This window comes from Natator depressus, chromosome 18 (assembly GCF_965152275.1).
Source record: "Natator depressus isolate rNatDep1 chromosome 18, rNatDep2.hap1, whole genome shotgun sequence".
NCBI classification, from domain to species: Eukaryota; Metazoa; Chordata; order Testudines; family Cheloniidae; genus Natator; species Natator depressus.
This window is the reverse complement of record NC_134251.1, coordinates 18,716,302-18,737,993: the sequence shown is the minus strand read 5'-3', so window position 1 is coordinate 18,737,993 and position 21,692 is coordinate 18,716,302. Positions and strand designations below refer to the sequence as shown.

Below are 21,692 nucleotides of genomic sequence, written 5' to 3'. Positions count from 1 at the left end.
AGCAGTATCCTATTTAGGGTGACCAGATGTCCCGATTTTATAGGGAGAGTCCTGATATTTGGGGCTTTTTATTATATAGATACTAATTACTCCCCACCCCTGTCCTGATTTTTCACACTTGCTGTCTGGTCACCCTATTCCTATTGCACCTGGACCCCAACTCCATGTAAGTATCTCTAGGGTACTTATACACCCCTCTCTGTTGCACCTGAGCAGTTCCAAAAAAGAAGTTTTATCAACCAGCTGCATGAGTGGGGAAGTACCTCTTCATTTTACTGATAGACCGCTGAGACAAAGGCCAGTCCAGTGCCTATATCCCAAGGCCATCCTTCTGCTGCAGGCTACATGAATATAGCATTCAGAAGGGCCTCTAAGTACAACCCTGCTACTTCTACTTAACAGGTCCCAACAAGTGTTGTCTAGAGGGATGAAAGAGCAGAGTCAACTTGTTACGAACTAATTTAATTTAGTTTTAAATAAGTCACATGCTCTTTTTCAAACAACTTTTTTAAGGGGAGTGGACTGGTTACCTTTGCAGTGGTGACAGGCTTTCATAGTTTTAAATAGCATTTGCTATGTGGCTCTCAGCCTTGTATTAAAGCACTAGCTTGTTTCTTACAAGAGGAGGGATAGTCTCGGCACAGAAGTCTGCTCTCCCCATGAAGCACCATGTATTTACACAGTAAACTCCAGTCAGCCCAAGGTGAATACGAACCACAGTCAGCATGCTGCTGCTTCTTCCCTCACCACCCAGCCAAACAGTAAATGAAGGTCTCTTACCTTTCCGGGGGTAGATGGAGATCATCACTTACTTTATTCTCCCTTAGATTAGATTAGATCCCTTATATCATTCAATCAAAAACAAGCCAGACAGACAGTAACATTGAATGTTTAATTTGAAAATTCCTACTCTGTAATAGCCGGGATTAAACATGTCCTTAAGTAACTTCAGCCAAGTGATCAGACTGTTCCTCTAACATTTTTAGCATCCCTAATGCTTCACCCTCCTGTATATACTGTTAGGTGCCAGGTGCAAAGAGACTCTACAGATGTTCCTGCTACCACAAGGCAATGCATGTTTCCCGAGTTTTGCAGTTGCCAATATTCAATATGTTACTGAAACTGACTGTCCCTCTTCACCCGTTCCCACTACAGCCAAGCAAAACTAGCAGCAGACATAAGGCAGTATATACAGGAGGGCAATGCCTATGCTGTGTAACATGCTCTGCCACTAAGCCCAGCTCTTCTGGTATGCGGAAAGGCAACCAAAAGTCTCAGAAACCAGGCGTAAGAACAATGCAACTTCTGTTGGATCACACGTTAGTTAAATTGGCCCTGCTGATTTAAGAGCCAGGTTATTTTAGTTGATTTACCTCATTTTATTTAGTTCAAGCTCAGCATAACTGAGGCCGTTAATATTCCATTGCAGTCACTCTTTCCACAGGTGGCTGATATTAAGTGAGTCATGCAATTCGAAAACTGCAGGCAGCAAGATTTGCACCCTCCCCCCCAACCCCCCCCCCCTTTTTTTTTTTAAAATAGTCAATACATTTTCACTGGGAAAAAACTCACCTTCGTGTGGTCGGTGAGTGAGACCTAGGAACTTGAGACTGGAAGTTTTGCATGAGAGTGAATCTCAATCATTGTGCCCTTCAGCATGCTCCTGGCTAGCATCTCACTTGGAGGAAGTTATACTGATAAACATTGGCAGGTGCCAAGCAGCTGCATTAACTTAAAGGCTAAATATCAGTTTGTTTTTTAACAGAGCTGTTCCCATGCTCTGGCTCCGAATAAGTGTATTTTGTCTAGCAAAGCTGTTCTTTGATACTTGTTACGTTTTCAGTATTCAAAGCTCTGTACAGACACAATCTTTGTCATACTGAAAAATGGCAGGCAGTAACCTGGGCAGCACCATGGAAAATGCTGCTTACTCTGTTTTACACTGCTCTCGAAGTCTCATTAGAGAGTCTCCTAAGCTTGGTTCCAGAATATTCACACTGATCCCCTTGACTTGCAGCTCCACGTGTCATTCAGTTTTGAGCATTTAAAATAAACAATTACCACTGATGGAGGTTGCTGGCTTGACAGCCACAATCCTCTGCTGCGTCACAGAGCAGGGACAGCTCACATGCATCCACGCTGAGCTGCAGGCTCCACTTCTAAAGGTGCATCTACACTGCAGCCGAGGGTGTGACTGGCACAGCCTGCAGACAGACTTGCAGTAGCTGGTACTGGAGCTAGTTCACTCTACACAAGCTGCTAGTCACATCCCCAGCGTCGCCATATGCTAAGGGTATGTCTACACTGCAGTCAGGTGTGACTGGGGCACAAACAGACTGGCCACAGCTTCACTTCTATTGTTATTTGAGCTAGCTTGGGTAACATGGGCTAACTGCTTCAAAACATACCCCAGCATCAGCGGGAGGGCTGTCCAGCCCATGCTGCTAAGGCTTCACTGCTATGGTTAGGTGCTGCAGTCACACCTCCAAGTCCAGTGTAGACAGAACCTTGTATGAATGAGGTGCTCATTCTCCACGTTTGCTCAATCCTCAACCTTTGAGCTGCGACTGTTTTACGAGGGCCACCCAGTAGCCATCAGATGCTGACATCTTCAGTCATCATTGCTAGGCTGGATTTAGTGCTCTAGAGCGGCCAGGATCTGGAGTCAGTCCTCGGAGCTATTTAGTTCTCTGTCTGCAGTTCAATCGTTATAGAGATTGACCTTTCCTAGTGCTAGGGGAGTTACACTCTAGGTATACAGAGATACAGTACCAGTGCAGAAAACTCATGCAGAGAAACAGCTACTACTGAATACACACACTAGGAAAGAAATTGATTAACACTGAGACTCCACTCCCTAAGGAGGTTCTTATGGTTTAACCTTCTCTGGATTCTCTCTTGCACCTTCTTTTATTCTGAACCGATGACTCAACTCCTCGATGAGAACAGAGCAGCAAGATTTCTGAAAGATATGAAGGGGGTGGGGGAGGAGAAGGTGTTCCATGTGACCCAGAAAAGTCCCTTTTAATGTACACAGGGCCTTGGTTGTACTAAGGAATCAGCTGAGCACAACAAGGCTGAGATCCAAGTACAGGAACTGCAAGAGCTGTCTTTTCTTTGCATTCGTTCCCTTACTTGTCAAAGCATTCGTTAGAACTACTGGTACTTTAGAACAAATTTATCATTGCCAAGGAAACAGGACAGAAGTAGCAAATAAAGTGGGTGTACTGCCAAGGCTTTCCACTTGCACTAGTTTTACTGCAGCATAACTTAAGCAATGCAGTTGACGTTAATTCTGACACACACTCGTCCGCTGTCTGTCCACAGCAAGTTAGAAGGCACACGGATACTAACTATTAACGAGAGTTAAACAAAAATCAAGTTTTTTTTCTTATCTCCTCCAGTTTATTCCCTAAATAAATTCGTAACCCTCAATGATATCATCACGAATCACAGGCTGTGGAAATGTTATAGATCATCATTCAAAGTGAGGAATAAACAGATTTCTTTCCATAATGGAGATTGTAGTTTTGTGCAAAGATCCATAGTAATACAGAAAGATTGTTTCTAAGGATACATCTGTACTGCAGCTAGAGATGTAATTTCCAGCTTGAGTAGCCACACTGGCTTTGACAGAGATAGCAGCATAGCAATGGTGTCATGGGCTAACAGCTCATGTACAATCCTGTCTGCGATCCTAGGTACATACTCAGACACTAGCTTTGCGACCTGAGCTGGAAATTACTTCTCCAGTTGCAGTGCAGATCTACCCCATGTCAAATGTTTTCTACTAGGTGGGGTCCAGGACACCTCTCTGACTTGCTACTTACATCAGAAGAGGTGCAGCTGTACTGGGGGTATCTAGGTCCCCCCCTAGGGGATCTAGGTCCATCGCATGAGAGTAAAACTGTGCAAAGGTAAGGAGGTGTCACAGTGCCACTTACCTTCTCCCGTTCAGCAGCATGTCGGCTCTTGTTTGACAACTCCACCAAAGCCACAATCACTCCCAGCACGAGGCCGACTGCAAGAACCAGGAAAAGTCCACCCATGGCTTGCGGTTTCAGAGGACTCCATGTGTCTGGGCCCTTATGGAAACAGGTGGTCTCCCACCACTTGTTACGTAGGTAGTCCAGGTCGCCTGACTCGCCCAGTTTCAGCACAGCAAGGGAGAGTTTACTGGCCCACGGTGATCCTGGAGGGTAGCAGAGAGAAGTGAACTGGAGCATTATACGACACTTGCACAACTTACTGCTAGCCACTTAGGCACAACCCATAAATACGCAGCAGGCAGTCAGTTGGCTGCTGCTTACCACCTCTGGAATGGCTGCAGTCCAGGCGTATATTGTGTGTGTAATTGTTGAAGCTCTTTGAGAGGAAAGATGGGATAACCATGACAGATAATGTTAAATCTTTGCATTTTAAAAACAAACAGTCACATCTCAAAACAGCCATGCAGTAGGAGCAGCTGAGCTGTTGAACAGCTATGCTATCCTCATGCCAGGCCGCCTAAAAAAATAATGAAAGAGATACAGGGAAAGGCAATGTAAAAAATACAGGCAGAACAGCCATTAAAGAGAACAATCATCAAAGCCTTCCCAGCAGACTTTTACTTTTTTTTAAAGTCCTCAGTATGCATCGGCTGCTATTCTGGGATGTTGGGGCTACAGAAAAAAAATTAACCAATCACTGATTGGCAGAGGATCCTTTAGCCTCTAAAGAATGAAGGGTCCATGTCAGAGAGCAAAACTTTGTGAGCCCAAAGTCATCAGCAGAATTAATATGTTGGATATTGACGTTGCTTCGGGTCACTGAGCTCCCCTCGGAGTCTCATGGCAGGAGAGGCTGTTTTGGACCTGGCCCATTGAAGTTGTCCTATGTCCCATGGGCCGGCAGAAGGGCACGGAAGTGGATCTAGAAATCAGGGGTTCTTAGCTCTGTGGCACAGTTGCTGCAAGTGAGTTGAAAGGAACTGGCGGGGTGGAAACAAAGCAGCAGACATGTCTCACCCTTTGCTGTAGCCATGCCGAATCCCCTTGCTCCAACGACCTCGGGAGCCCTGATCAAATTGCAGTGCCTGGCTGCGAGAAGATCTTGGGATACAGATTCCCCAATGAAGGCGTAGTTCGATTCCAGCACACGCTGAACCGCCTCGTGGTAGTTTTTGACTAAAACGTGGTCTCTCCTCTTGTCCATGTACTCGTAGATCATCTGATGGATGGGATTCCTGGAGTTCTGCAGCCCACAAAGTAAAGCGTCAAACCTCGCAGTGATCGAGGAAGCGGCTGTAGAAGACCGGTGTGCACCAACTGCAAAATAGCCATCTGGAGAAGATAGTTTAAACTCTCTCTCCCTCTGAGCCTCTGTACTGAGAGCTGCCCATGCACTATCCCTGGCGGGGAAGTTAACCAGTCTCTCAGCAAAGTACACAGGTTTCAGATAAAAGGTAAAGCGTCACCAGGCAGACCGGGGATACACAGCTTTAAAAGTCAGCAAGAACTGAAGCGGGAACACATCCAACCTATGCAGGAAGCTCACTAGCTAAGCAAAAGAAGCTCATCAAAGCTTGGCTGGCACAAGCTGTCTACATGCGGAGTCTGACTCTGAGCACAATCGCAGCACCTGGGCTCTTAGGGACTCTACGAGAGGGTCAGGCACCTTGAAGAATTGAAACGTGGAGGAACTTTCTACTGTCCCAAACTCGATCTCTCTCTGCTTCACGAGATCTTCAAAAGTCTGGATTGGAAGCGGCTCGTTCCCAGCACGCAGCAAGGCGGTGAAATTGGCAATGTAGGCAGCCAGCAGAGAGAGGGTGAACAACCACCAGATGGCAGCAATGATTCGCCCAGACAGTGCTTTGGGATGAGGCGCTGCACCTGCAGAGGAGAGAAGGCAGCTGCAGGGTTCGCAGCTTGACATGCTCACGAAAGGGACAGCGCGGGCAGCCGGGAGCGGATCCATGTATTTAAAGGGACTCGGGGAGCTTGAAAAAGTGCGTTTCTCTTTATTAAACGACACTCGTCCCGATGGAAACTTCCCCTGCAGCGCTAGAGCCCAGCACACAGCAGCCTTGGCTAGTACATGAGCCCTGGACAGCAACTCAGCCTCAGCCCGGTCCACCCACCCGCTGCACGGAAACCACACCGATGGCCAGAGGCAAAGGAGAGCCTGGCACCCTCTGACCTCAAACACCGGTGTTCAGGTAACGTCCCTTCAAACCACCTCCCATTGCAGCCAGACTCCTCCACCCCTCCGGTACTCAAGCAGAGCGATGACTAAGGTACTGGCTGTGGTCCAGTGGGCATAGTTAGTGCTGCGGGACGCCCTGCTGAGATGGCCTTCTCCATCAAAATCAAACGGGCAGGGCAGTCCATAGAGCAGAGCATACCAGCCGCACACAAGGTCTTTACACCGCGATGGATGTGGGCCGAAATGGTGCGATCGGCTCCCTGACAGCTGTAGGTTTAGCTGGTCACACCCACAGCCCCACTAGGGTCCTACCTTGCAGGGTAAGAGCTCCTGCTCCAAACCAGAGGCTGTTCAGAAAGGTGAAGTGGTTCTCCTCACTCTTGGGCTCCTTCCATTCACAGGGGCTCAGCCTATGGAAAGAAACCAGGTGTCACAACAGCCCTGCCAGCATCAACCGCAGAGGGGCCGGGGTTGTTCCGTGGCCCACACAGCTCCAGTCTATGATTCAGAGTGACTGCGTTCCTGTTTGGAGCACCCGGGCCATGACCTTGGAAGCGATCAGCTGATGCTGCCCTCGACCTGGGGTGCATCGCAGCAGTGAAGGCTTGGGACGGGTGCATCGCCCAGAAACACAGACGAGCCTCCTTCTCCCAACCTGGCCATGGTGGCAGCCAGCTGGGAGGAACAAGTGCTGGGCTGCGAAGCTGGGCCTTCCGCAGGGAGTGGGGCGGCACTGAAGGGAAAGACAAGGTACAAAGCGAGAGGTGTGGGCCCTGGCACACTGAGATCACTCTGCCCTGGGGGCATGAATGGTGGCTGATATGCACTGGCACTGGGGTTGCTTAACTGCCCCAGCCTATGCCCAGGCCAAGGGAGAAGAACGAATCCAATGAGGCAGTTCCAAGTAAGAGAGGCAGGAGGGGGAACAGCTCAGATGATCACCAAGGCCTCTGGTTACTGGGGGGCTGTGCTAAGAGTGGCCCCGTTCACATCCTCAACTCTACTGAAGCAGCAGAGATGGGCTATGCAGGGTGCTCGGGACAGGAGGCGCAGCGAGTGGATCTGTGATGACGTGGATTCCACAGGGAAATCCCAGCACAAGGAAGGCAAAGCAGCAGCTGCTGTTCTAGACTGGGGCTGCAGGGGGGCCACGCTGCGGCTGGCTTGGAAGTGGGGAGTGAAGTTCTTCCTCCCGCATCATGCCTGGATATCCCCGCTCTGCATGGGCAGGAGAGGAGAGTAGCGTGACCAGAGGTCCTGATTTTATAGATACAGTCCCGATTATTGGGTCTTTTTCTTATGTAGGCTCCTATTACCCCCCACCCTCTGTCCCAATTTTTCACACTTGCTCTCTGGTCACCCTAGAGGAGAGAGAATTCCACCCACTGAAGCCAGTGTGAGTCAAGCACCCGGAGGTGAGTTGCGCCTTAGACACAAACATGGTCAGGTTTAAGGGGAGAGAAATTAACTGGGATGAAGGTGAAAGCACAGGGATGAAATTCGTCTGTTTAAATGGAGCATCCAAAGCTTCTTACAATGTTAGAGACATGCTGCATGTGACTATCTAGAGGGGAAGAGACCCTGATTTTGCTGAGATCTCTCAAGTACCGTGGGCCTTAAAAGAGACACGTTATCTGCACTTTTAGCCCAGTGAGCTGTTCTGAGGTGTGTAGAAGCAAATACAACCCAGTGCTTTGGCTAGGAGTAAGGGTCTGTTTGGTGCCTGGGGAAAGCAATGGGTCCCAGAGAAAGCCAAACACATTGTACAGAGCAGCAGCTGTATTTTTACCTGGCTGCAAGGAAGAGGCAGAGGCAGGTCAGCAGGTAAGCAACCATCAGGCCAGTCCAGGTCTCCTTACTGAAAGGAGCAAGGAAGCCGAAGAGAGAAGCACCCTGGGAGGCAGCATCCTTCCTGAGCAGGATCCCGATCCCTGTACCCAGGAATGGCATGGTGAAGGAAATCACCTCTTCCCTCGCTGACGTGATCGTCAAGGGAGCCACAGCGAGGTCTGCTTCCTGCAGGACAAGCCGTGATGTCTCAGCAACCCTTGGGACACAAGCTGGAGGAGTCTCAGTTCCCAGTGGACAGGTGGCCACCGGACAACCCCCATCACTGTCCCACTTAGCAGCCTCCTATTTGCCATTCTGGCAAGCCATCCCCATTTCGGGAAGAGCCAGGGCTGAGAAGCAAGTTGTGTCTCCCAATTCTCCAGACTGCAGCATTTACAGGCATGAATCATAGAATATCAGGGTTGGAAATGACCTCAGGAGGTCATCTAGTCCAACCCCCTGTTCAAAGCAGGACCAATCCCCAACTAAATCATCCCAGCCAGGGCTTTGTCAAGCCTGGCCTTAAAAACTTTGAAGGAAGGAGATTCCACCACCTCCCTAGGTAACGCATTTCAGTGTTTCACCACCCTCCTAGTGAAAAAGTTTTTCCTAATATCCAACCTAATCTCCCCCACTGCAACTTGAGCCAGAGCCAGGATTTGGAGAGCTGCAAGTAGGTACACAGGGCCGGACTCAGGGCAGCGTAGGCTCTAATTTGCAACTTGCCACCAGGTGGCAGCACAGGACAGGACAAGGCGCCCATTCAAACATGTCCTTAACTAGTTTATTGTAAAAAGAAAAAAGAAAAGGAGTACTTGTGGCACCTTAGAGACTAACCAGTTTATTTGAGCATGAGCTTTCGTGAGCTACAGCTCACTTCATCGGATGCATAGCATATCGTGGAAACTGCAGAAGACATTATATACACACAGAGACCATGAAACAAAACTTCCTCCCACCCCACTGTCCTGCTGCTAACAGCTTATAAGCTTATAAGCCTAGTGGTCTGAGCACAACACAGCAAGCCAGGAACTCCCACTTTCCTTTGTGGTCTTGTGCACAGTCATGTCCCATCTCTGTGTCTCAGTTTCCCTATCTGAGGAATGGGGATAACACTACTGTCCTACCTCACAGGGAGGCCTCCATACCGAACGCTTGCCAAGTGCTGCGTGAAGAGGAGATGTGCTAGGCACTTGGATTGTTAGTGCTGAGGTGAAGTGGGCAGGGTGACAGCTCCCTGGGGTTGTCAGGGAAACAAGAATCCCCGGCGGGGGATGCTAACGTGGTTGTTTCCACCCCCACACCTGGGGAAGTTCAGCCCTCCCGAGAAGTCACCTGCCTGACGATCTCGCCGACCATCCCGGTCCAGTTCCCGCTGGAGGAGACAGCCCCATAGTGGCCATCTTTCACTACTGTCACCTTGTAGTTGAAGTGCAGCATCTTGGCGAGCATGTCCAGCAGATCCAGGCAGTAGCCCTCCAGCTCTGTGCCTCTTGCCATCGCATAGGGGTCTTGCTACACGCAAAGGGGCGGGGGGGCAGGTGGGGGGGAGAAGGATGTTTGAAACCAGACAGCTCCACCATCAACAACCAGGGACCGGCTGTGAGATCCTTCCCCGTTTCAGCAGCCTCCACCCCCCTCGGCCTGCCAAATCCCCAACAGATGGCCACCTGCAGATTCAAGACCTGGTGATAGAACCCAGGATTTAGCTGTGGTGCTTCCAGGGCCTGGAAATCTGCTCCCCTGAGCGCTTCCCCACACACCTCCTCCCTGGTAAGAGATGCTAGCAGTCACTCATTCATGTGAAACATGGACGCCCCCACTCTTAAAGCAGGGCGGCCTCATTTTTTACCACTTAGGCTTTTATTTGCTTTTCACATGATCTGTCTCTGCTTTTGAGCCTCCTGACAATGCTGAGCGACAAGTCTGGTCACTACCAGCTTCCGCTGCGGGACACGGCTCAGTGGGCATTGGCCGTGTCTAGCTGGGAACAGACCCAGCTCTCAAGATAATATGTGTTTGAAAGAAGCATCCACCCAACCCTCCTGCTGGATTGGGCCCGTTCTGTCCTGGAAGCCTCCAGTCACCCTTCCCTCTAGCCTGTGCTAGCTGGTACCTGAGCGCCCTAGAAAGACTCACTGAAGACAGACAGAGGAAGGGAGTTTGGTCTCAAAAACAGACAAAGCCACGTGCAAGCCTAGGGGTGGGATGAAGAGAGTCCGCTACCCCAGCTGCTAGCAGCAACATGCTCCTTGGCCTTACCAGGATTGTTGTGACAGTCAGCGTCTGAGGATCCGTTGCCCCTTGTCCTGCCTCATCGCCGCCCTGCAATGCAAAGCATTCAGGGTGAGCAGCTGGATCTCAGCCATGAAGTGCGCCGGCTCAGCCCGACCCATTGTTATTGTACCTAGGGGCCCAGTCACGGACAAGACCCCATAGTGCGAGGCACTGTACAAGCACAGAACACAGACGGTCCCTGTCCCAAGGGCCTTACCATCTAAATGGTACCACAGAATTAGCAAGCCTGCTTTCAAGCTGTGGGAAAGCAAATGACACATGCCATCGGGAGTGAAAGGACGGCTGCAAATTCCACCTTCCACCCATGCATCGAGGGTTGGATGCTGGCACGTTCCTGACACCAATGAGTGAAATTGCCCTCTCTCTGCCCCGTCACACATTGTACCGGGGTCAGCACGGTGTAGTGGACTTAGGAGACCTGCATTCTATTCTCAGCTCTGCCACTGGCCTGCTGGGTGACCTTGGACAAAACATGTCGCCTCTCTGTGCCTCAGTTTCCCCATCTGTAAAATGGGGATAGCGATACTGACCTCCTTCATAAAGCACTTTGAGATCCGCTGATAAAAAGTGCTGCATCAAAGCCAGACACTTACCAACACGGCCCTGCAAAGTGCTGGATAAATACTCTCCACCACCACAAAAGGTGGAAGTTTAATATCATTATCCCCATGTGGCAGATGGGGAAACTGAGGCACACAGCAATGCCAAGGCCACCAGAAAAACTAAGCGTCTCCTTTCGAGGCGCTCAGCATAGAAATGGGAGGAAGGGCTCGATCCAGCAAAGCAGACTCATTTCTGCTTTCTGCACTGGAACTCCGGGGTAAAGGCATCTCACAGGCATGTGTTAAATGGATCTAATAATGGCAGACCCACCGCTGGGGTTTATCCGGTTCACACACTAAACACCTGGCGATGCCCCCAAGGTCCTCTGTGCCTTCCCCGCTGGGGCAGGTGGGCACCTCGCAGCATCAGAGAGCCACACTCCAAAGCATTAGGTTTTGCAGCAATCCACTTGCCACATGGTTCTGCAGGAGCACAGGCCCTGGTCCTCCAGCCTGCAGTCCCGGCACCAGGGGGCCATGTTCAGGGCAGCCAACACTCCATGCTGTTGCCAGCACTGAACGTCTAGGCTTAAAGGGCCAGATTCTCAGCTGGTGTAAGTCAGCACAACCCCACTGCAGTCAACGGAGCGCCCCAGCTCTTCACCTGCTGTGGAGCGGGCCCAGTGTTCGCAGCAATACGTCTCCCCCTCCCACTTGACTCCGTCTCCTGTCACTCGCTCCCCAACGGTAATTAATAGATCACAACCGTTTACTTTATCGTGTGTTGCCAACATATTTTACCCAAACAAAAATCACTTTCCATGTTGTCTCACTTCTTGGGATACACAGCACATACACATTCTTTCAAATACGATCAATTTACACTGCAGACAAAACAGCTGGAAGCCAATTAAGGCCTCATTAGAGCTCACTTCCAGGAGGCACAGAACAGCAGGGAGCATTAGATAAGGGGGAGGTAAGGAAAGCACAGATTCAGTTCTGCATGGAGCACTGAACTGCAAAACAGTGTTTTCCTACCTTCACAACCCTCGCACGGTCACCGTCGCAAGGTTTTAGGGCCGGAACCTGACCTATTCTAAAGTTCTTCTGAGCTTTGCCTGAAACCAGGCCAGGTTCTACAAGACGTATTTACATCTGCTTTGCTGCCAAAAGAAACACCAAGAGCTACTATTTTTGCAGGAGGTGCAGCAGAAAAAGGGGGTCTGATCTCCCCGGGTGTTGAGTGCCCCTGGAATGGAAGGAGCTGGGCACCTCCCAGAATCAGGGCCTGAGTTGGGTGCCATCTGTCAGCAGCTAATGAAGATGCTGTTCTAGAAGCAATGCTGACGCTGCCACCATCGCACAAAGCGCTGCAGAAGTCAGACGAGCTGCGTTCGTTTCAGTTCCATCGAAAGAAGACTGAACGAGAGGAAGAGACAAAAACTTGCCCAACGGGAAGAGTCGCATTGATGGGGAGAAAATAAGGGACCCTGCAGGAAGCTGAAGTATTTATTTTTGTAATCAGCAATCCAGTGAATGAATCCATCTGTTTATCTACCTGCCTCCCTGTCAGAAGCAGCACAATCTGGTGGCTAGAGCACCAGCATGGGAATTTGGGGTACGTCTTTACTGCAAAGAAGTCCCCCAAACCCCACAGCAACTGCCACGAGCTTGCAAGGCTCACGTTACAAGGCTAAAAATAGCAGTGTAGATGTTCCTGCTGGAGCTGGCGCCTGAGCTCCAAAACCGGCCCCCTTTGCCAGATTCCAGAGCTGCCTCCAGCCAGAATGGAAGCATCCACACTGCTACATTTAGCCCCAGAGCGCCACCCGAGCCAGCTGCCCCAGGCGCAACCTGACTGGCACAAGGGGTTGTTTTTTGGAGTGTAGCCATAATCCAGGAGAGCTGGGTTCTGTTCCCCACTCTGCCCTGCTGTGTAACCTTGGATAAATCACTTCCCCTCTCTATGCCACTGTTTCCCCTCCCTCCCTTTGTGCGTACAGCACCATGCACAACAGAATCCCTAGCTTGGCTTGGGCCTCTAGACACTACCTAATATAAAAACAATAAAGGGTATGTGTACATGGCAGTTGGAGTCAGGTAGATACATCCGTGCTAGCTTGAATCTAGCTGGCGCGACTCAAACAGCAGTGAAGGCATGGTAGTGTGGACCCTGGCTCAGACTAGGAATGCAAGTGTGGACCCGGGTTTCCAGGCAGATTCATGCAGCACATGCTGTCATGTCTTCATTGCCAACCTGAGCTGCATTAGCCAGATCACAGCTAGCGTGGGGATGCCTACCCGAGCTGCTACCAGACCTGCAGTTTATTTCTAAACAGGATTAGATTTAATTAGTAAACGTCCTTTAATTGCCTATTTCTTCCTTCATGCAAAAACCTGAGGCACTGTCTCCCCTTTCCCCTGAATTATTGTTAATTGAAATTATTGGCAGTTAAAACACAACTCGAGGGCTACGAACAAGGATTTTGTGCGTGTCTGGCTAAAAATGCAGCATTCCATCATGCTGAAAAAACAGACGATCCAGTGTTTGTTCTGACCCTCAGTGAGGAGTTTATTTCTATCGTCCTGAAATAATAATAGCTGAAGGTTGTTTTTTCCTTGAGGCTTATTTTGATAAGGCAAAAAATTTAAAATCCATTAACCCCCCCCCACACACACACAGAAACCGATGTCATTAACCATGAAAATTCATTACAAAAATTAATCCTTCCTGATCAAACTTTATGCACTGAAAACACTAATACCAACAACCCACTCTGGAGTGAAACAGGCCTTTTCACATGAACATTCGCAGCTGTGTACTAACAAACTGACATACCTTACTGACAGCATTTCCAGTCTCGATAGCTCCTGCAAATACAAACAAAATGTTTTTGGTGAGGGTTACTCTGCTTTTAAAGGGAAATGATCACATTTCCTAGGGGGGAATTTGATCCAGGGAATGACTCTCCTTGATTTCAGGGGGCTCTGTATCAGGTTCACAGTTTGGCTTCATGACACTTGATGGGTTTATTCTGTGTGCTCCCTTGTTCCCATCACACTGTTAGTGGGCAGCAAATACCCACAGATACATGTGGCCAAATGCCACAATCCCAGCTGCCACCAGTACAGAAAGCCCTAAATGTTCGCTCCAGGAAAGGGTGCCCAGGGACCTCACCTGCATCCCTATGGGAAAGCCTTGTCGCAGCTGATAGTGATGGAGATACGTTCCCTAGTGTTTTTCAATCATCTTCCCTATGAAATTCTGTAGGGGGGGCAGGAAGTTATTAAAAAAAAACCACCACCACCCAGACATCAGAGCGAGGCTCCCATACTCTCCAGTTGCATAGGGCAGGGGCAGCAGAAGGCACCCGGCCGTGCAGCCACCAGGATGGCAGACAGGAATCCTTCCCCGCCATGCCCCATTATGGAGAGCGAAGAACGGACTTCAGCCCGAGCTGCTGCCTCACTGTGCCACCCTCGGGAGCACACAGAGCAAAATGCCAGTTACTGCTGCAGGAGTTTTGTCTGGTGCGTGACAGCACGGCCAAGTGGGCAGGGACTCAGGAGACCTGGGCTCTATTCTTGGCTCTGCCACTGGCCTGCTGGCAAATCATTTCCCTGCACCGTGCCTCAGTTTCCCCATCTGTGAAATGGAGACAACGACCCTGCCCTCCATCATAAAGTGCTTTGAGATCTGTGGCTGAAAAGTTCTGTATAAAAGCTGGACACCATTATTAGTGGTGAGATCAGGACTCCTGGGTTCTATTCCCAGCTCTATCACCTGACCTTGAACAAGTCCCTTTGAGCCTCAGCTTCTGCATCTACAAAATTACAGCTAATACTCACCTCCCACCCCAGGATTGCAGTGCTAAATGGAAGTGCTTGGAGGTGCTGGACTAAAAGAGCAAACAGTCCAGAGCATCGTTTACTAGCTGCACAGAATCAGTTTTCCACAGGAAAACGCAAACCTGTGTTTTGGGATGAGAGAGATACCAACCTACCAGCCTGCAAGGCCAAACCCCGAGCAGAATTCAGAGCACTTTCAAATGGAAGCTGCTGGGCTCTTTCATTTAACAAAGGTTCATCAGCTTTGCCTCTTCTGTTCTCAGGCTGAACTCTAGCTTATTGTAGAACAAACCCAGCTTTCTCCTTCGCCGCTGCAGTTCTCCAGGGAGCTGGAACCTCCTCAAAGGAGCTCTCTTGTTGTTTCAGAAGTTAGAGCCAGCACGAGTTCCTTTGGGCTCCTTTTTGAAGAGTTTCTTGGAACTCTTGGAACAAAACAAGCGTCTGTGTTGAAGTATTCAGCCCCCCCGCAGCGGCGCTGCATGGGGCCGTTCAAAACCCTCACTGTCGGAGCCGCATCCAGCTCTCACCGTGTGAAAGGACGGTAAATAACCGAGCGGGGTAGCACTCGCGCCAAGCCCCAACAGTGACATTTGCACCCAGATCCACGGCCGGCCCTTCGTGAGAATCCAAGTACACAGCACAAAATGAAGGGGGTAGAGGAAAACAGAGACAAACGGGAGCTGTGAGCCACCTGGACACAGAGCAACCTGTGCTGGGGAGGGCTGAAGCGCTACGTCTAGGCCACGTAGGCGCTTGCTCCCTGCCCCTTCAACAGCAACAGGCTCTGCTCCAGGGCCAAACCACCACAGCCATTTCCCGCCCCTGCGACGAGGGCGCAAGCCATGGAACGAGATGTGGGTTCCGATTTCGCAGGCCGCAAAGGGGGGGAGGCTTTTGGGGCCTAAGCCTGTCTCCAGGGAACCCAGGAGAGGCCAGGAGTGGGGGAAGGGACAGGATGAAGGGACAGCGCTGCAGAGGGGACACGTCCAGCTCCCAGGGGCGGTGTGGGCCTGGTGCTCCACTGGAGGGCAGGGGAGAGCCGGAGGGCTGCGACACGCATTGACTGTGCATTTTGGGGACAGCAAGGCCAGCAGCGCCTTCGTCCACCCTGCTCCGTGCCCCTGAACTCAAGCCTTTCCCAGCGGCAAGAGGCCACCTCAGCTTCCTCAGCAACAGACCTGAGATCTGAGAACTGCAGGTCTCGTATTCTCAGCCCTTACCCCATCCGGTCGACATGCCACATGGCACAAGCGGCCTGCCAGAGGAGACCTTAGCCCAGGGCTTTTCCGTTCCGCATGGGCAGTGAGAGACCCTGCACCACTGTTCAGAGGAGGGGGCTTGACCCAATTTCCTGCCCCCTCCCTGCTTGCCCTAGAGCTTGTTCCTGAAGCAGACAACTTGGGAGAACCTAGGAAGTGGAAGGAACCCGAGCAGCTGAACAACCCAGCTGAGCCATCAGCTCCCTTGGCTACACAAGCCCCCTGAGCAGAGGAGAGTAAACTGGCTCCTTGTGCGGAAGGCTGAGGGAGGGGTGAACCCGTTCCTCACTGTGCCAAGCCCCTGCCAAGCTCCTGTTGCTATCTGTGGATAGCACTAGGGAACGCAGCATCAATTATCCACAAACCAAGCAGGGCTTTTCTCTCCCTCAAACACCTCCTTGGAGCCCCTGCGTCCCCTCAGGGACACACCATGCTTGGGAGGCCTGTCAGAGCGACTGCTTCCCGTTTCACACTTCCCTTCCAAGATGCTAATAAGTTACATGAAAATACCACTGGCAAGGGGCAGGCTAAAGTGGGGAATGCTGGGGAGATTTTAGTTATAGACACCTCACTGATGTGGTTTGGCAAAACCCAGCCTCCCTTCCCAGTTCTCTCCAGCCAGTTTGCCTTCTGGCCCCACTCATCTACTCTACAACCAAAACGGGGTCAGCCACATGTCTCCTAACCTGGTGGCAGCATGGTTACAAGCTGCATTGTAGAAGGCACCTGGCTGCATCCCTGTAGTCAAGCTAAAGCCTTGGACAGAGCAGAATACACAAGGGACAGTCCCGTATGCTCCCATCAGTGAGGGAGCTGCACAGATGACCGCATCCCAAGGTAGAGTGAGAATGTGTCTGGATGGTCCCTCCCACGTCTGGAGCAGACTTTGCTCTCACCTGCCAGGCGTGATCCCCCCAGGAGCAGCAGGCCCATCGTCACACACAAAGCCAAGCGAAAAGCTTCCTCCATCAGGGCGGAAGCAGCTGGTGCCCAGAGGGAGCCCTGCTAGAGACAAAAGGCAGGTAGGGTAAAGTCAGTTTCACAGTTCACTAGGGCTGGGTAAATGTCACGGCATCTCTGATTTTCTGCATTGTATTTTTAAAAATCTCTGATTCAAAGGGAGGTCTCCAGGGGAAAGTATGACGGCTTATGGGACCAGGCACCTCAGTGAGGGGTCACCAGTGCATTTCACTGCAGCAAAAGGGCCAGGACATGTCACAAGCAGCGTTCTCCAGTCACCGTTCTTGCATCAGAAGGAAAGGGGAAACGGGAGGACTTACATTTCCTCCTCTGGCACAATTAGCGTGCCGGGGCAGAAGGGAAGTGGCTGCAGATGTGTGTGGTAATGAGGTGCTAATAGGGAAGCAGTGCTCCTCATTAGCCTGCTTGGGCTGGCAGGAGGAAGAAAGCAGAGTGAGCGCAGAGCAACTGGACACAGGCCAAGCACTGAAATCTTGCTGGTTTGTGCTGCAGCCTGAGTTGCAATTAGGGCAGGATAAACAACAAAAAAGGAGGATTTGTTTTCTGGGAAAAGAGTCAGAATTACAAGTGTCAGCTTCAAGCAAAACTTTTCAGGGATTTTTCACCAAAATGTTTTGAAGTGAAACATTTTCATTCTGCACCAAACAATGAACAAATTTCATTCTGAACTGTTTCCTCACAAAACTGGAAACGTTAGAATGTTATGAAATTTTTTTTAACAGAAGTTTTCCTAAAGTTTGAAAAGCCGTTTGTCATTGAACAACTTTGATGAAAAATTTGCATGCAGCTGTAATTGCAATGACAGATGCAATGGTGATGTATTATGCCAAGTCACACAGACCACTGCAAAAGGCTCTAGTCCCTCTATTGCCATAGCACGAAACCACAAAGCCAGTGCCTGCCTCAGAGAGCTCACACCCCAGGAAATTATACAGAAGAGAGGGCAAGGTGCTGTAATCTTGGAAATGACTCGCTCCCTTAGTGGTTTGAGCACAAATAGCTGGTTAAGAGACAAGGTAAGGAGAGGGATCTCTGGTCCCCCGTCCATAGAAAATAGGGCAGAGCAGCTAGCTAAGCCCAAGATTTTCAGAAGCAACTTGTTATTTTGGGTGCTCAATTTGGCGCATTTTAAAGGGCGTGATCTGCAGACAATGGAGCGCCTGCCCTCTGGAGCTCAGGACCCCTGGCGGTGCCTCATGCAGGGCGTGCAGTATCCAAGCACCCAAAATGACGAGCCACTTAAAAACCTTAACACACTTTTCCAAGGCCCTGTCCACACTGCTGAGTTACCAGGGCACAGTTTGGTAGCATCAGCCGCCTCTAAGGTTCCCATCACCATCGCCTCAGATCTTGCTGGAGAGGGTAGATGGAATTCTCTGGCCCGGACACACGGCCCAGGCCACCTCTCTAAGGAGAAAAATAGGTTTTCCCCCAAAGCTGATTTGCTCTCAAAACCCCACCTCATTGGCTGAATTAACTGGGTCTGCACAGCCTCCCAGATCAGCTCCTGGCCCCCCTATCCCTAGTTCAACCCTTAGCCCAGGGAAGGGACACGTCTCTCAAATTTACCTTGCTCCAAAAAGCTCACCTTCTTTTTCAACTGGACAAACAGGCAGCAGCTCCTTGTGTTTGAATGCTGGGCTCAGGACTCATGGTCCAGTTCACACAGGTCAGATCTTGAGAGAGGGCTGGATCCAGGGAGGTGCTGAGTGGCTTCAGTTCCCATTAACTGAGGGACTTAGCACCACTCAGGATCCCATCCAGAGAGACTGCCAGCTTTACAGCCAAGAGGGTCCCAGCAAACCTTGGTGCTGGACAGACTCACAAAGCTCCCCCAGCTATTCGCCCAGTGTGGGAACTCACCAGGGGAAGGGACCCAGGGCTAAAACAACAAATCCAGTCCTCCCAAGTGCTAGCAGCTCCCACAGTGGCTCATTCAGCACCTGTGCTTCCCAAACTGCCTCTTAAATGTTTCCATTTATATTTTACTTCTTCCTCCCAGCTCTAGTGGCGCTCACCCCCAGCCCGGGATCCCGCACACACTCAACAATACAAAGACACAGTTGTTTCCCTAGCGGATTCCCTTCTTTTTTCCTTCTCCAAAGGAGGTTTTCCTTCTCCCCTCCAAAGAGAGCAAGAGGAGCTGAAAGAAACCAAAGCTGATGCAAAAGCAGCCTTTTGGGAGTAAATATTACAGCTGCCTTCTTCATAAAGAGACTTCAAAAGTGGGGTTTGATTGTTAAAATCCCAAAGGCAGGGGCAAGAATTCAGTCTGGGGTGCACACCTGGGTTTCTGGAAAATCACTGCGGGGTGGAGACTGAGTAGCAGCTGCAGTTAGCTGTTGCCAGAACACCAGGTAAATCAGCCACCACTGCACATAAAGAAAAAAAACAGTCCCCACCCGGGTTACACTGCAAATTGAGCTCTCAGCCCTTTACAACAGAGCACATACAGTGAAGTGCTGGATTTATTTCTAGTGACTTGGCATCTCCACTCAAGGAATATACTGGATTTGCGCTGGCAGTGAATTGCCTGTGCCTGCCATAAGCAAACAGCCTGGTGAAATGCTGGTTAGCAGGAACAGATTCCAGCTGCTTACACTCAGGAATAAAACCTGGGAAGGCCATGCAAACATGTGTCATGCTCCACTAGGAAACAGTGTGTGACTTGGTCCCAGTAAGCTCAGGCACAAGGGGAAGGAAAGCCCCAAAGGGTTTCAGGGCATCCCAGTCGCCAGAAAGCTAGAGAGGGGGCTAGACTAGAGCGACACAGCTCTAGGGAAACTGGCTTGGAGTTAGCACTACTGTTCTCCACAGGGAGGGGGCTAGTCACTTCACTAGAAGCAGGAGGGGAGACAAGCAGAGCTGGTGCGCAATCTTCAGGGGCTTTCTCCTTCTACAAAGAGTTAACAAATACAAAAGCTGTCAGTATTACCAGCTCCAGCGTTTGCAGAGTTCTTGCAAATTGCCATGTTCACTGCCAAATCTAGCTAGCAGGACAGAGGAGCCCAACGGACGGAGCTGAAAAGCCAGCTGCACACATGGCCTTTCAGCTAAACAAGAAGAGGAGCAATTCAAGGTAGCATCTCACTTACAGTGATTCCCTTTGCCTCTCCTAGGCTGGTTTGTCTGCCAGGGGACCGCAGCAGAAACGACTCTGAGCTGGGATAAATCGAACATGCAGGCTGGCTCGCCCCTTCCCCTAGATAAAGGGTCGGACTCAGGTAGGAGGAGCCAGGCGAAGGGGACTCCAGCAGGGAGAGTGCTGGCTATTGTTCCAAGCACGCAGCAAGAGCCCCTTGCTTCTGGGAGGGCGAGAGGGGGCTCACGCCCACGCAGTGTCATACCAACAAAGTGGAGGCTCAGAAGCAGAGAGCTCCAGCAGGCAGGGTGCTGGGCTCAGACTCAGCAGACTCGGGTTCTGTTCTGGCTCTGCCACCGGCTTGCTGAGCGAGTCTGAGCAAGGCGCTTCCCCCACTCTGTGCCTCAGTTTACCCTCCCGCTCTTTGGCTGGCTTGTCTCCTTATACAAGTTCATCGGGGCACATCTAAGCCACTAAGGCTATGGGCTGGGCTGTCTGACAGGTCTGTTATTTACCATAGTGTTCAGGCCTTCCCACAGCATCAGGACTCTGCGATGTTAGGTGCAAACACAGACACAGTCCCTGTGCTGAAGGGCTTCCAGCGTAAGGCCACAACATGTGGCCTACAAAGACTGGGGGAGACCATCAGACGTGTAGAACATACTTCTCGGGATAAACCCCCCTCGCTGCAAGAACGTGCCAGGAGACAGGCAAGCTGTCACAGACCAAAGGGCTCACGGCGTTCACAGACGAACCAGGGCCGGCTCCGAGCAGCGACCGCTAGAGAGTTCTGTGTCTTTGCAAGGGAAAACTGGTTTGCAGCAGGCGGGTCTTGCCTCTAGCTTTGCATGTTAACAGCCCAACTTTCAGCCATGTAAAGCGCGCCCGGACACCAAGGTGACAACCACCTTAGGCACACTATCAAACAGCGAGCTGATAAAGCAAGGTATGGTTTGCTGGGTGCTCCTTGCTGCACATCAGGCGACGGGGAGGCCCTCGTTACTATCTGAAGCCTCGTTGCCCCTTGTTAACCAACTGTTTAAGTGAGGAATTAAACTGTTTTTTTATTAAAGAATTTATTATAATTATATATAAAAACTGGCAAAGTGATTGAGAGTTTGTAGGCCTATTCACCAGTGTTTTGAAACACGCTATAAAATATCTGATCACACACAGATTTATGTGAAATCCTGCCCCTGCCATGTCTCCTTTACCAATTTCCACATCAGAAAGAGCCAGCCTGGAGCGCAGTGCTAGCCAGGCAGAAACGCTGCTTTGCCCCGTAATGTAGGTACATGACCCCTGGACGTTTAAATTCATACCCACTTGCAGGAACAGAGCTTCCCTTTCATAGGGAACTCAATGCAATCTGGTGCAACGCACCTTGCAAGGCAGTTGAAGTGTGAAGGCTACAGACCTGGATTAGAAGGCACAATTTCTGCTCCAGGGAGCTGCTGCCCCTCACCAGGGTCCAGTGTCGCCCCTCTGTTGGGCGGTACCGGATGCCCACGGCCTTGCAGGGTGGCTTCCCAGAAGACGATAAATCAGTGCTGTGGAGGCTGGCTTTAATTGTACACATACAGCAGCCCGGAAATGAGGTGGTCAGAGAGCGGACAGGGCAACCCTTGTATCAGAGGCCCGGTATGAGGCCTAAGGCCTGAACTA

At 50.7% G+C, this 21,692-nt stretch overlaps 1 protein-coding gene across 2 annotated transcripts; it reads right to left on the bottom strand.

Annotated features, from left to right (window-relative positions):
- Positions 1-873: 873 nt before the first annotated feature.
- Positions 874-20,125, bottom strand: LOC141974400 (putative glutamate receptor). Of its 2 annotated transcripts, none has more exons than XM_074934099.1 (11): positions 20,041-20,125; positions 16,861-16,969; positions 13,696-13,727; positions 10,279-10,341; positions 9,352-9,531; positions 7,976-8,202; positions 6,499-6,596; positions 5,656-5,873; positions 5,007-5,232; positions 3,945-4,192; positions 874-2,962 (listed from the first exon to the last, which is right to left on the bottom strand). In XM_074934099.1, exons 2-11 carry the CDS (start codon positions 16,931-16,933, stop codon positions 2,870-2,872), a joined length of 1,458 nt encoding a protein of 485 aa, XP_074790200.1. In that variant the 5' UTR covers positions 16,934-16,969; positions 20,041-20,125; the 3' UTR covers positions 874-2,869. The 2 variants fall into 2 exon arrangements, with proteins under 2 accessions (XP_074790200.1, XP_074790201.1); XM_074934100.1 differs by having other exon boundaries at positions 16,861-16,966; positions 20,041-20,107.
- Positions 20,126-21,692: the final 1,567 nt, after the last annotated feature.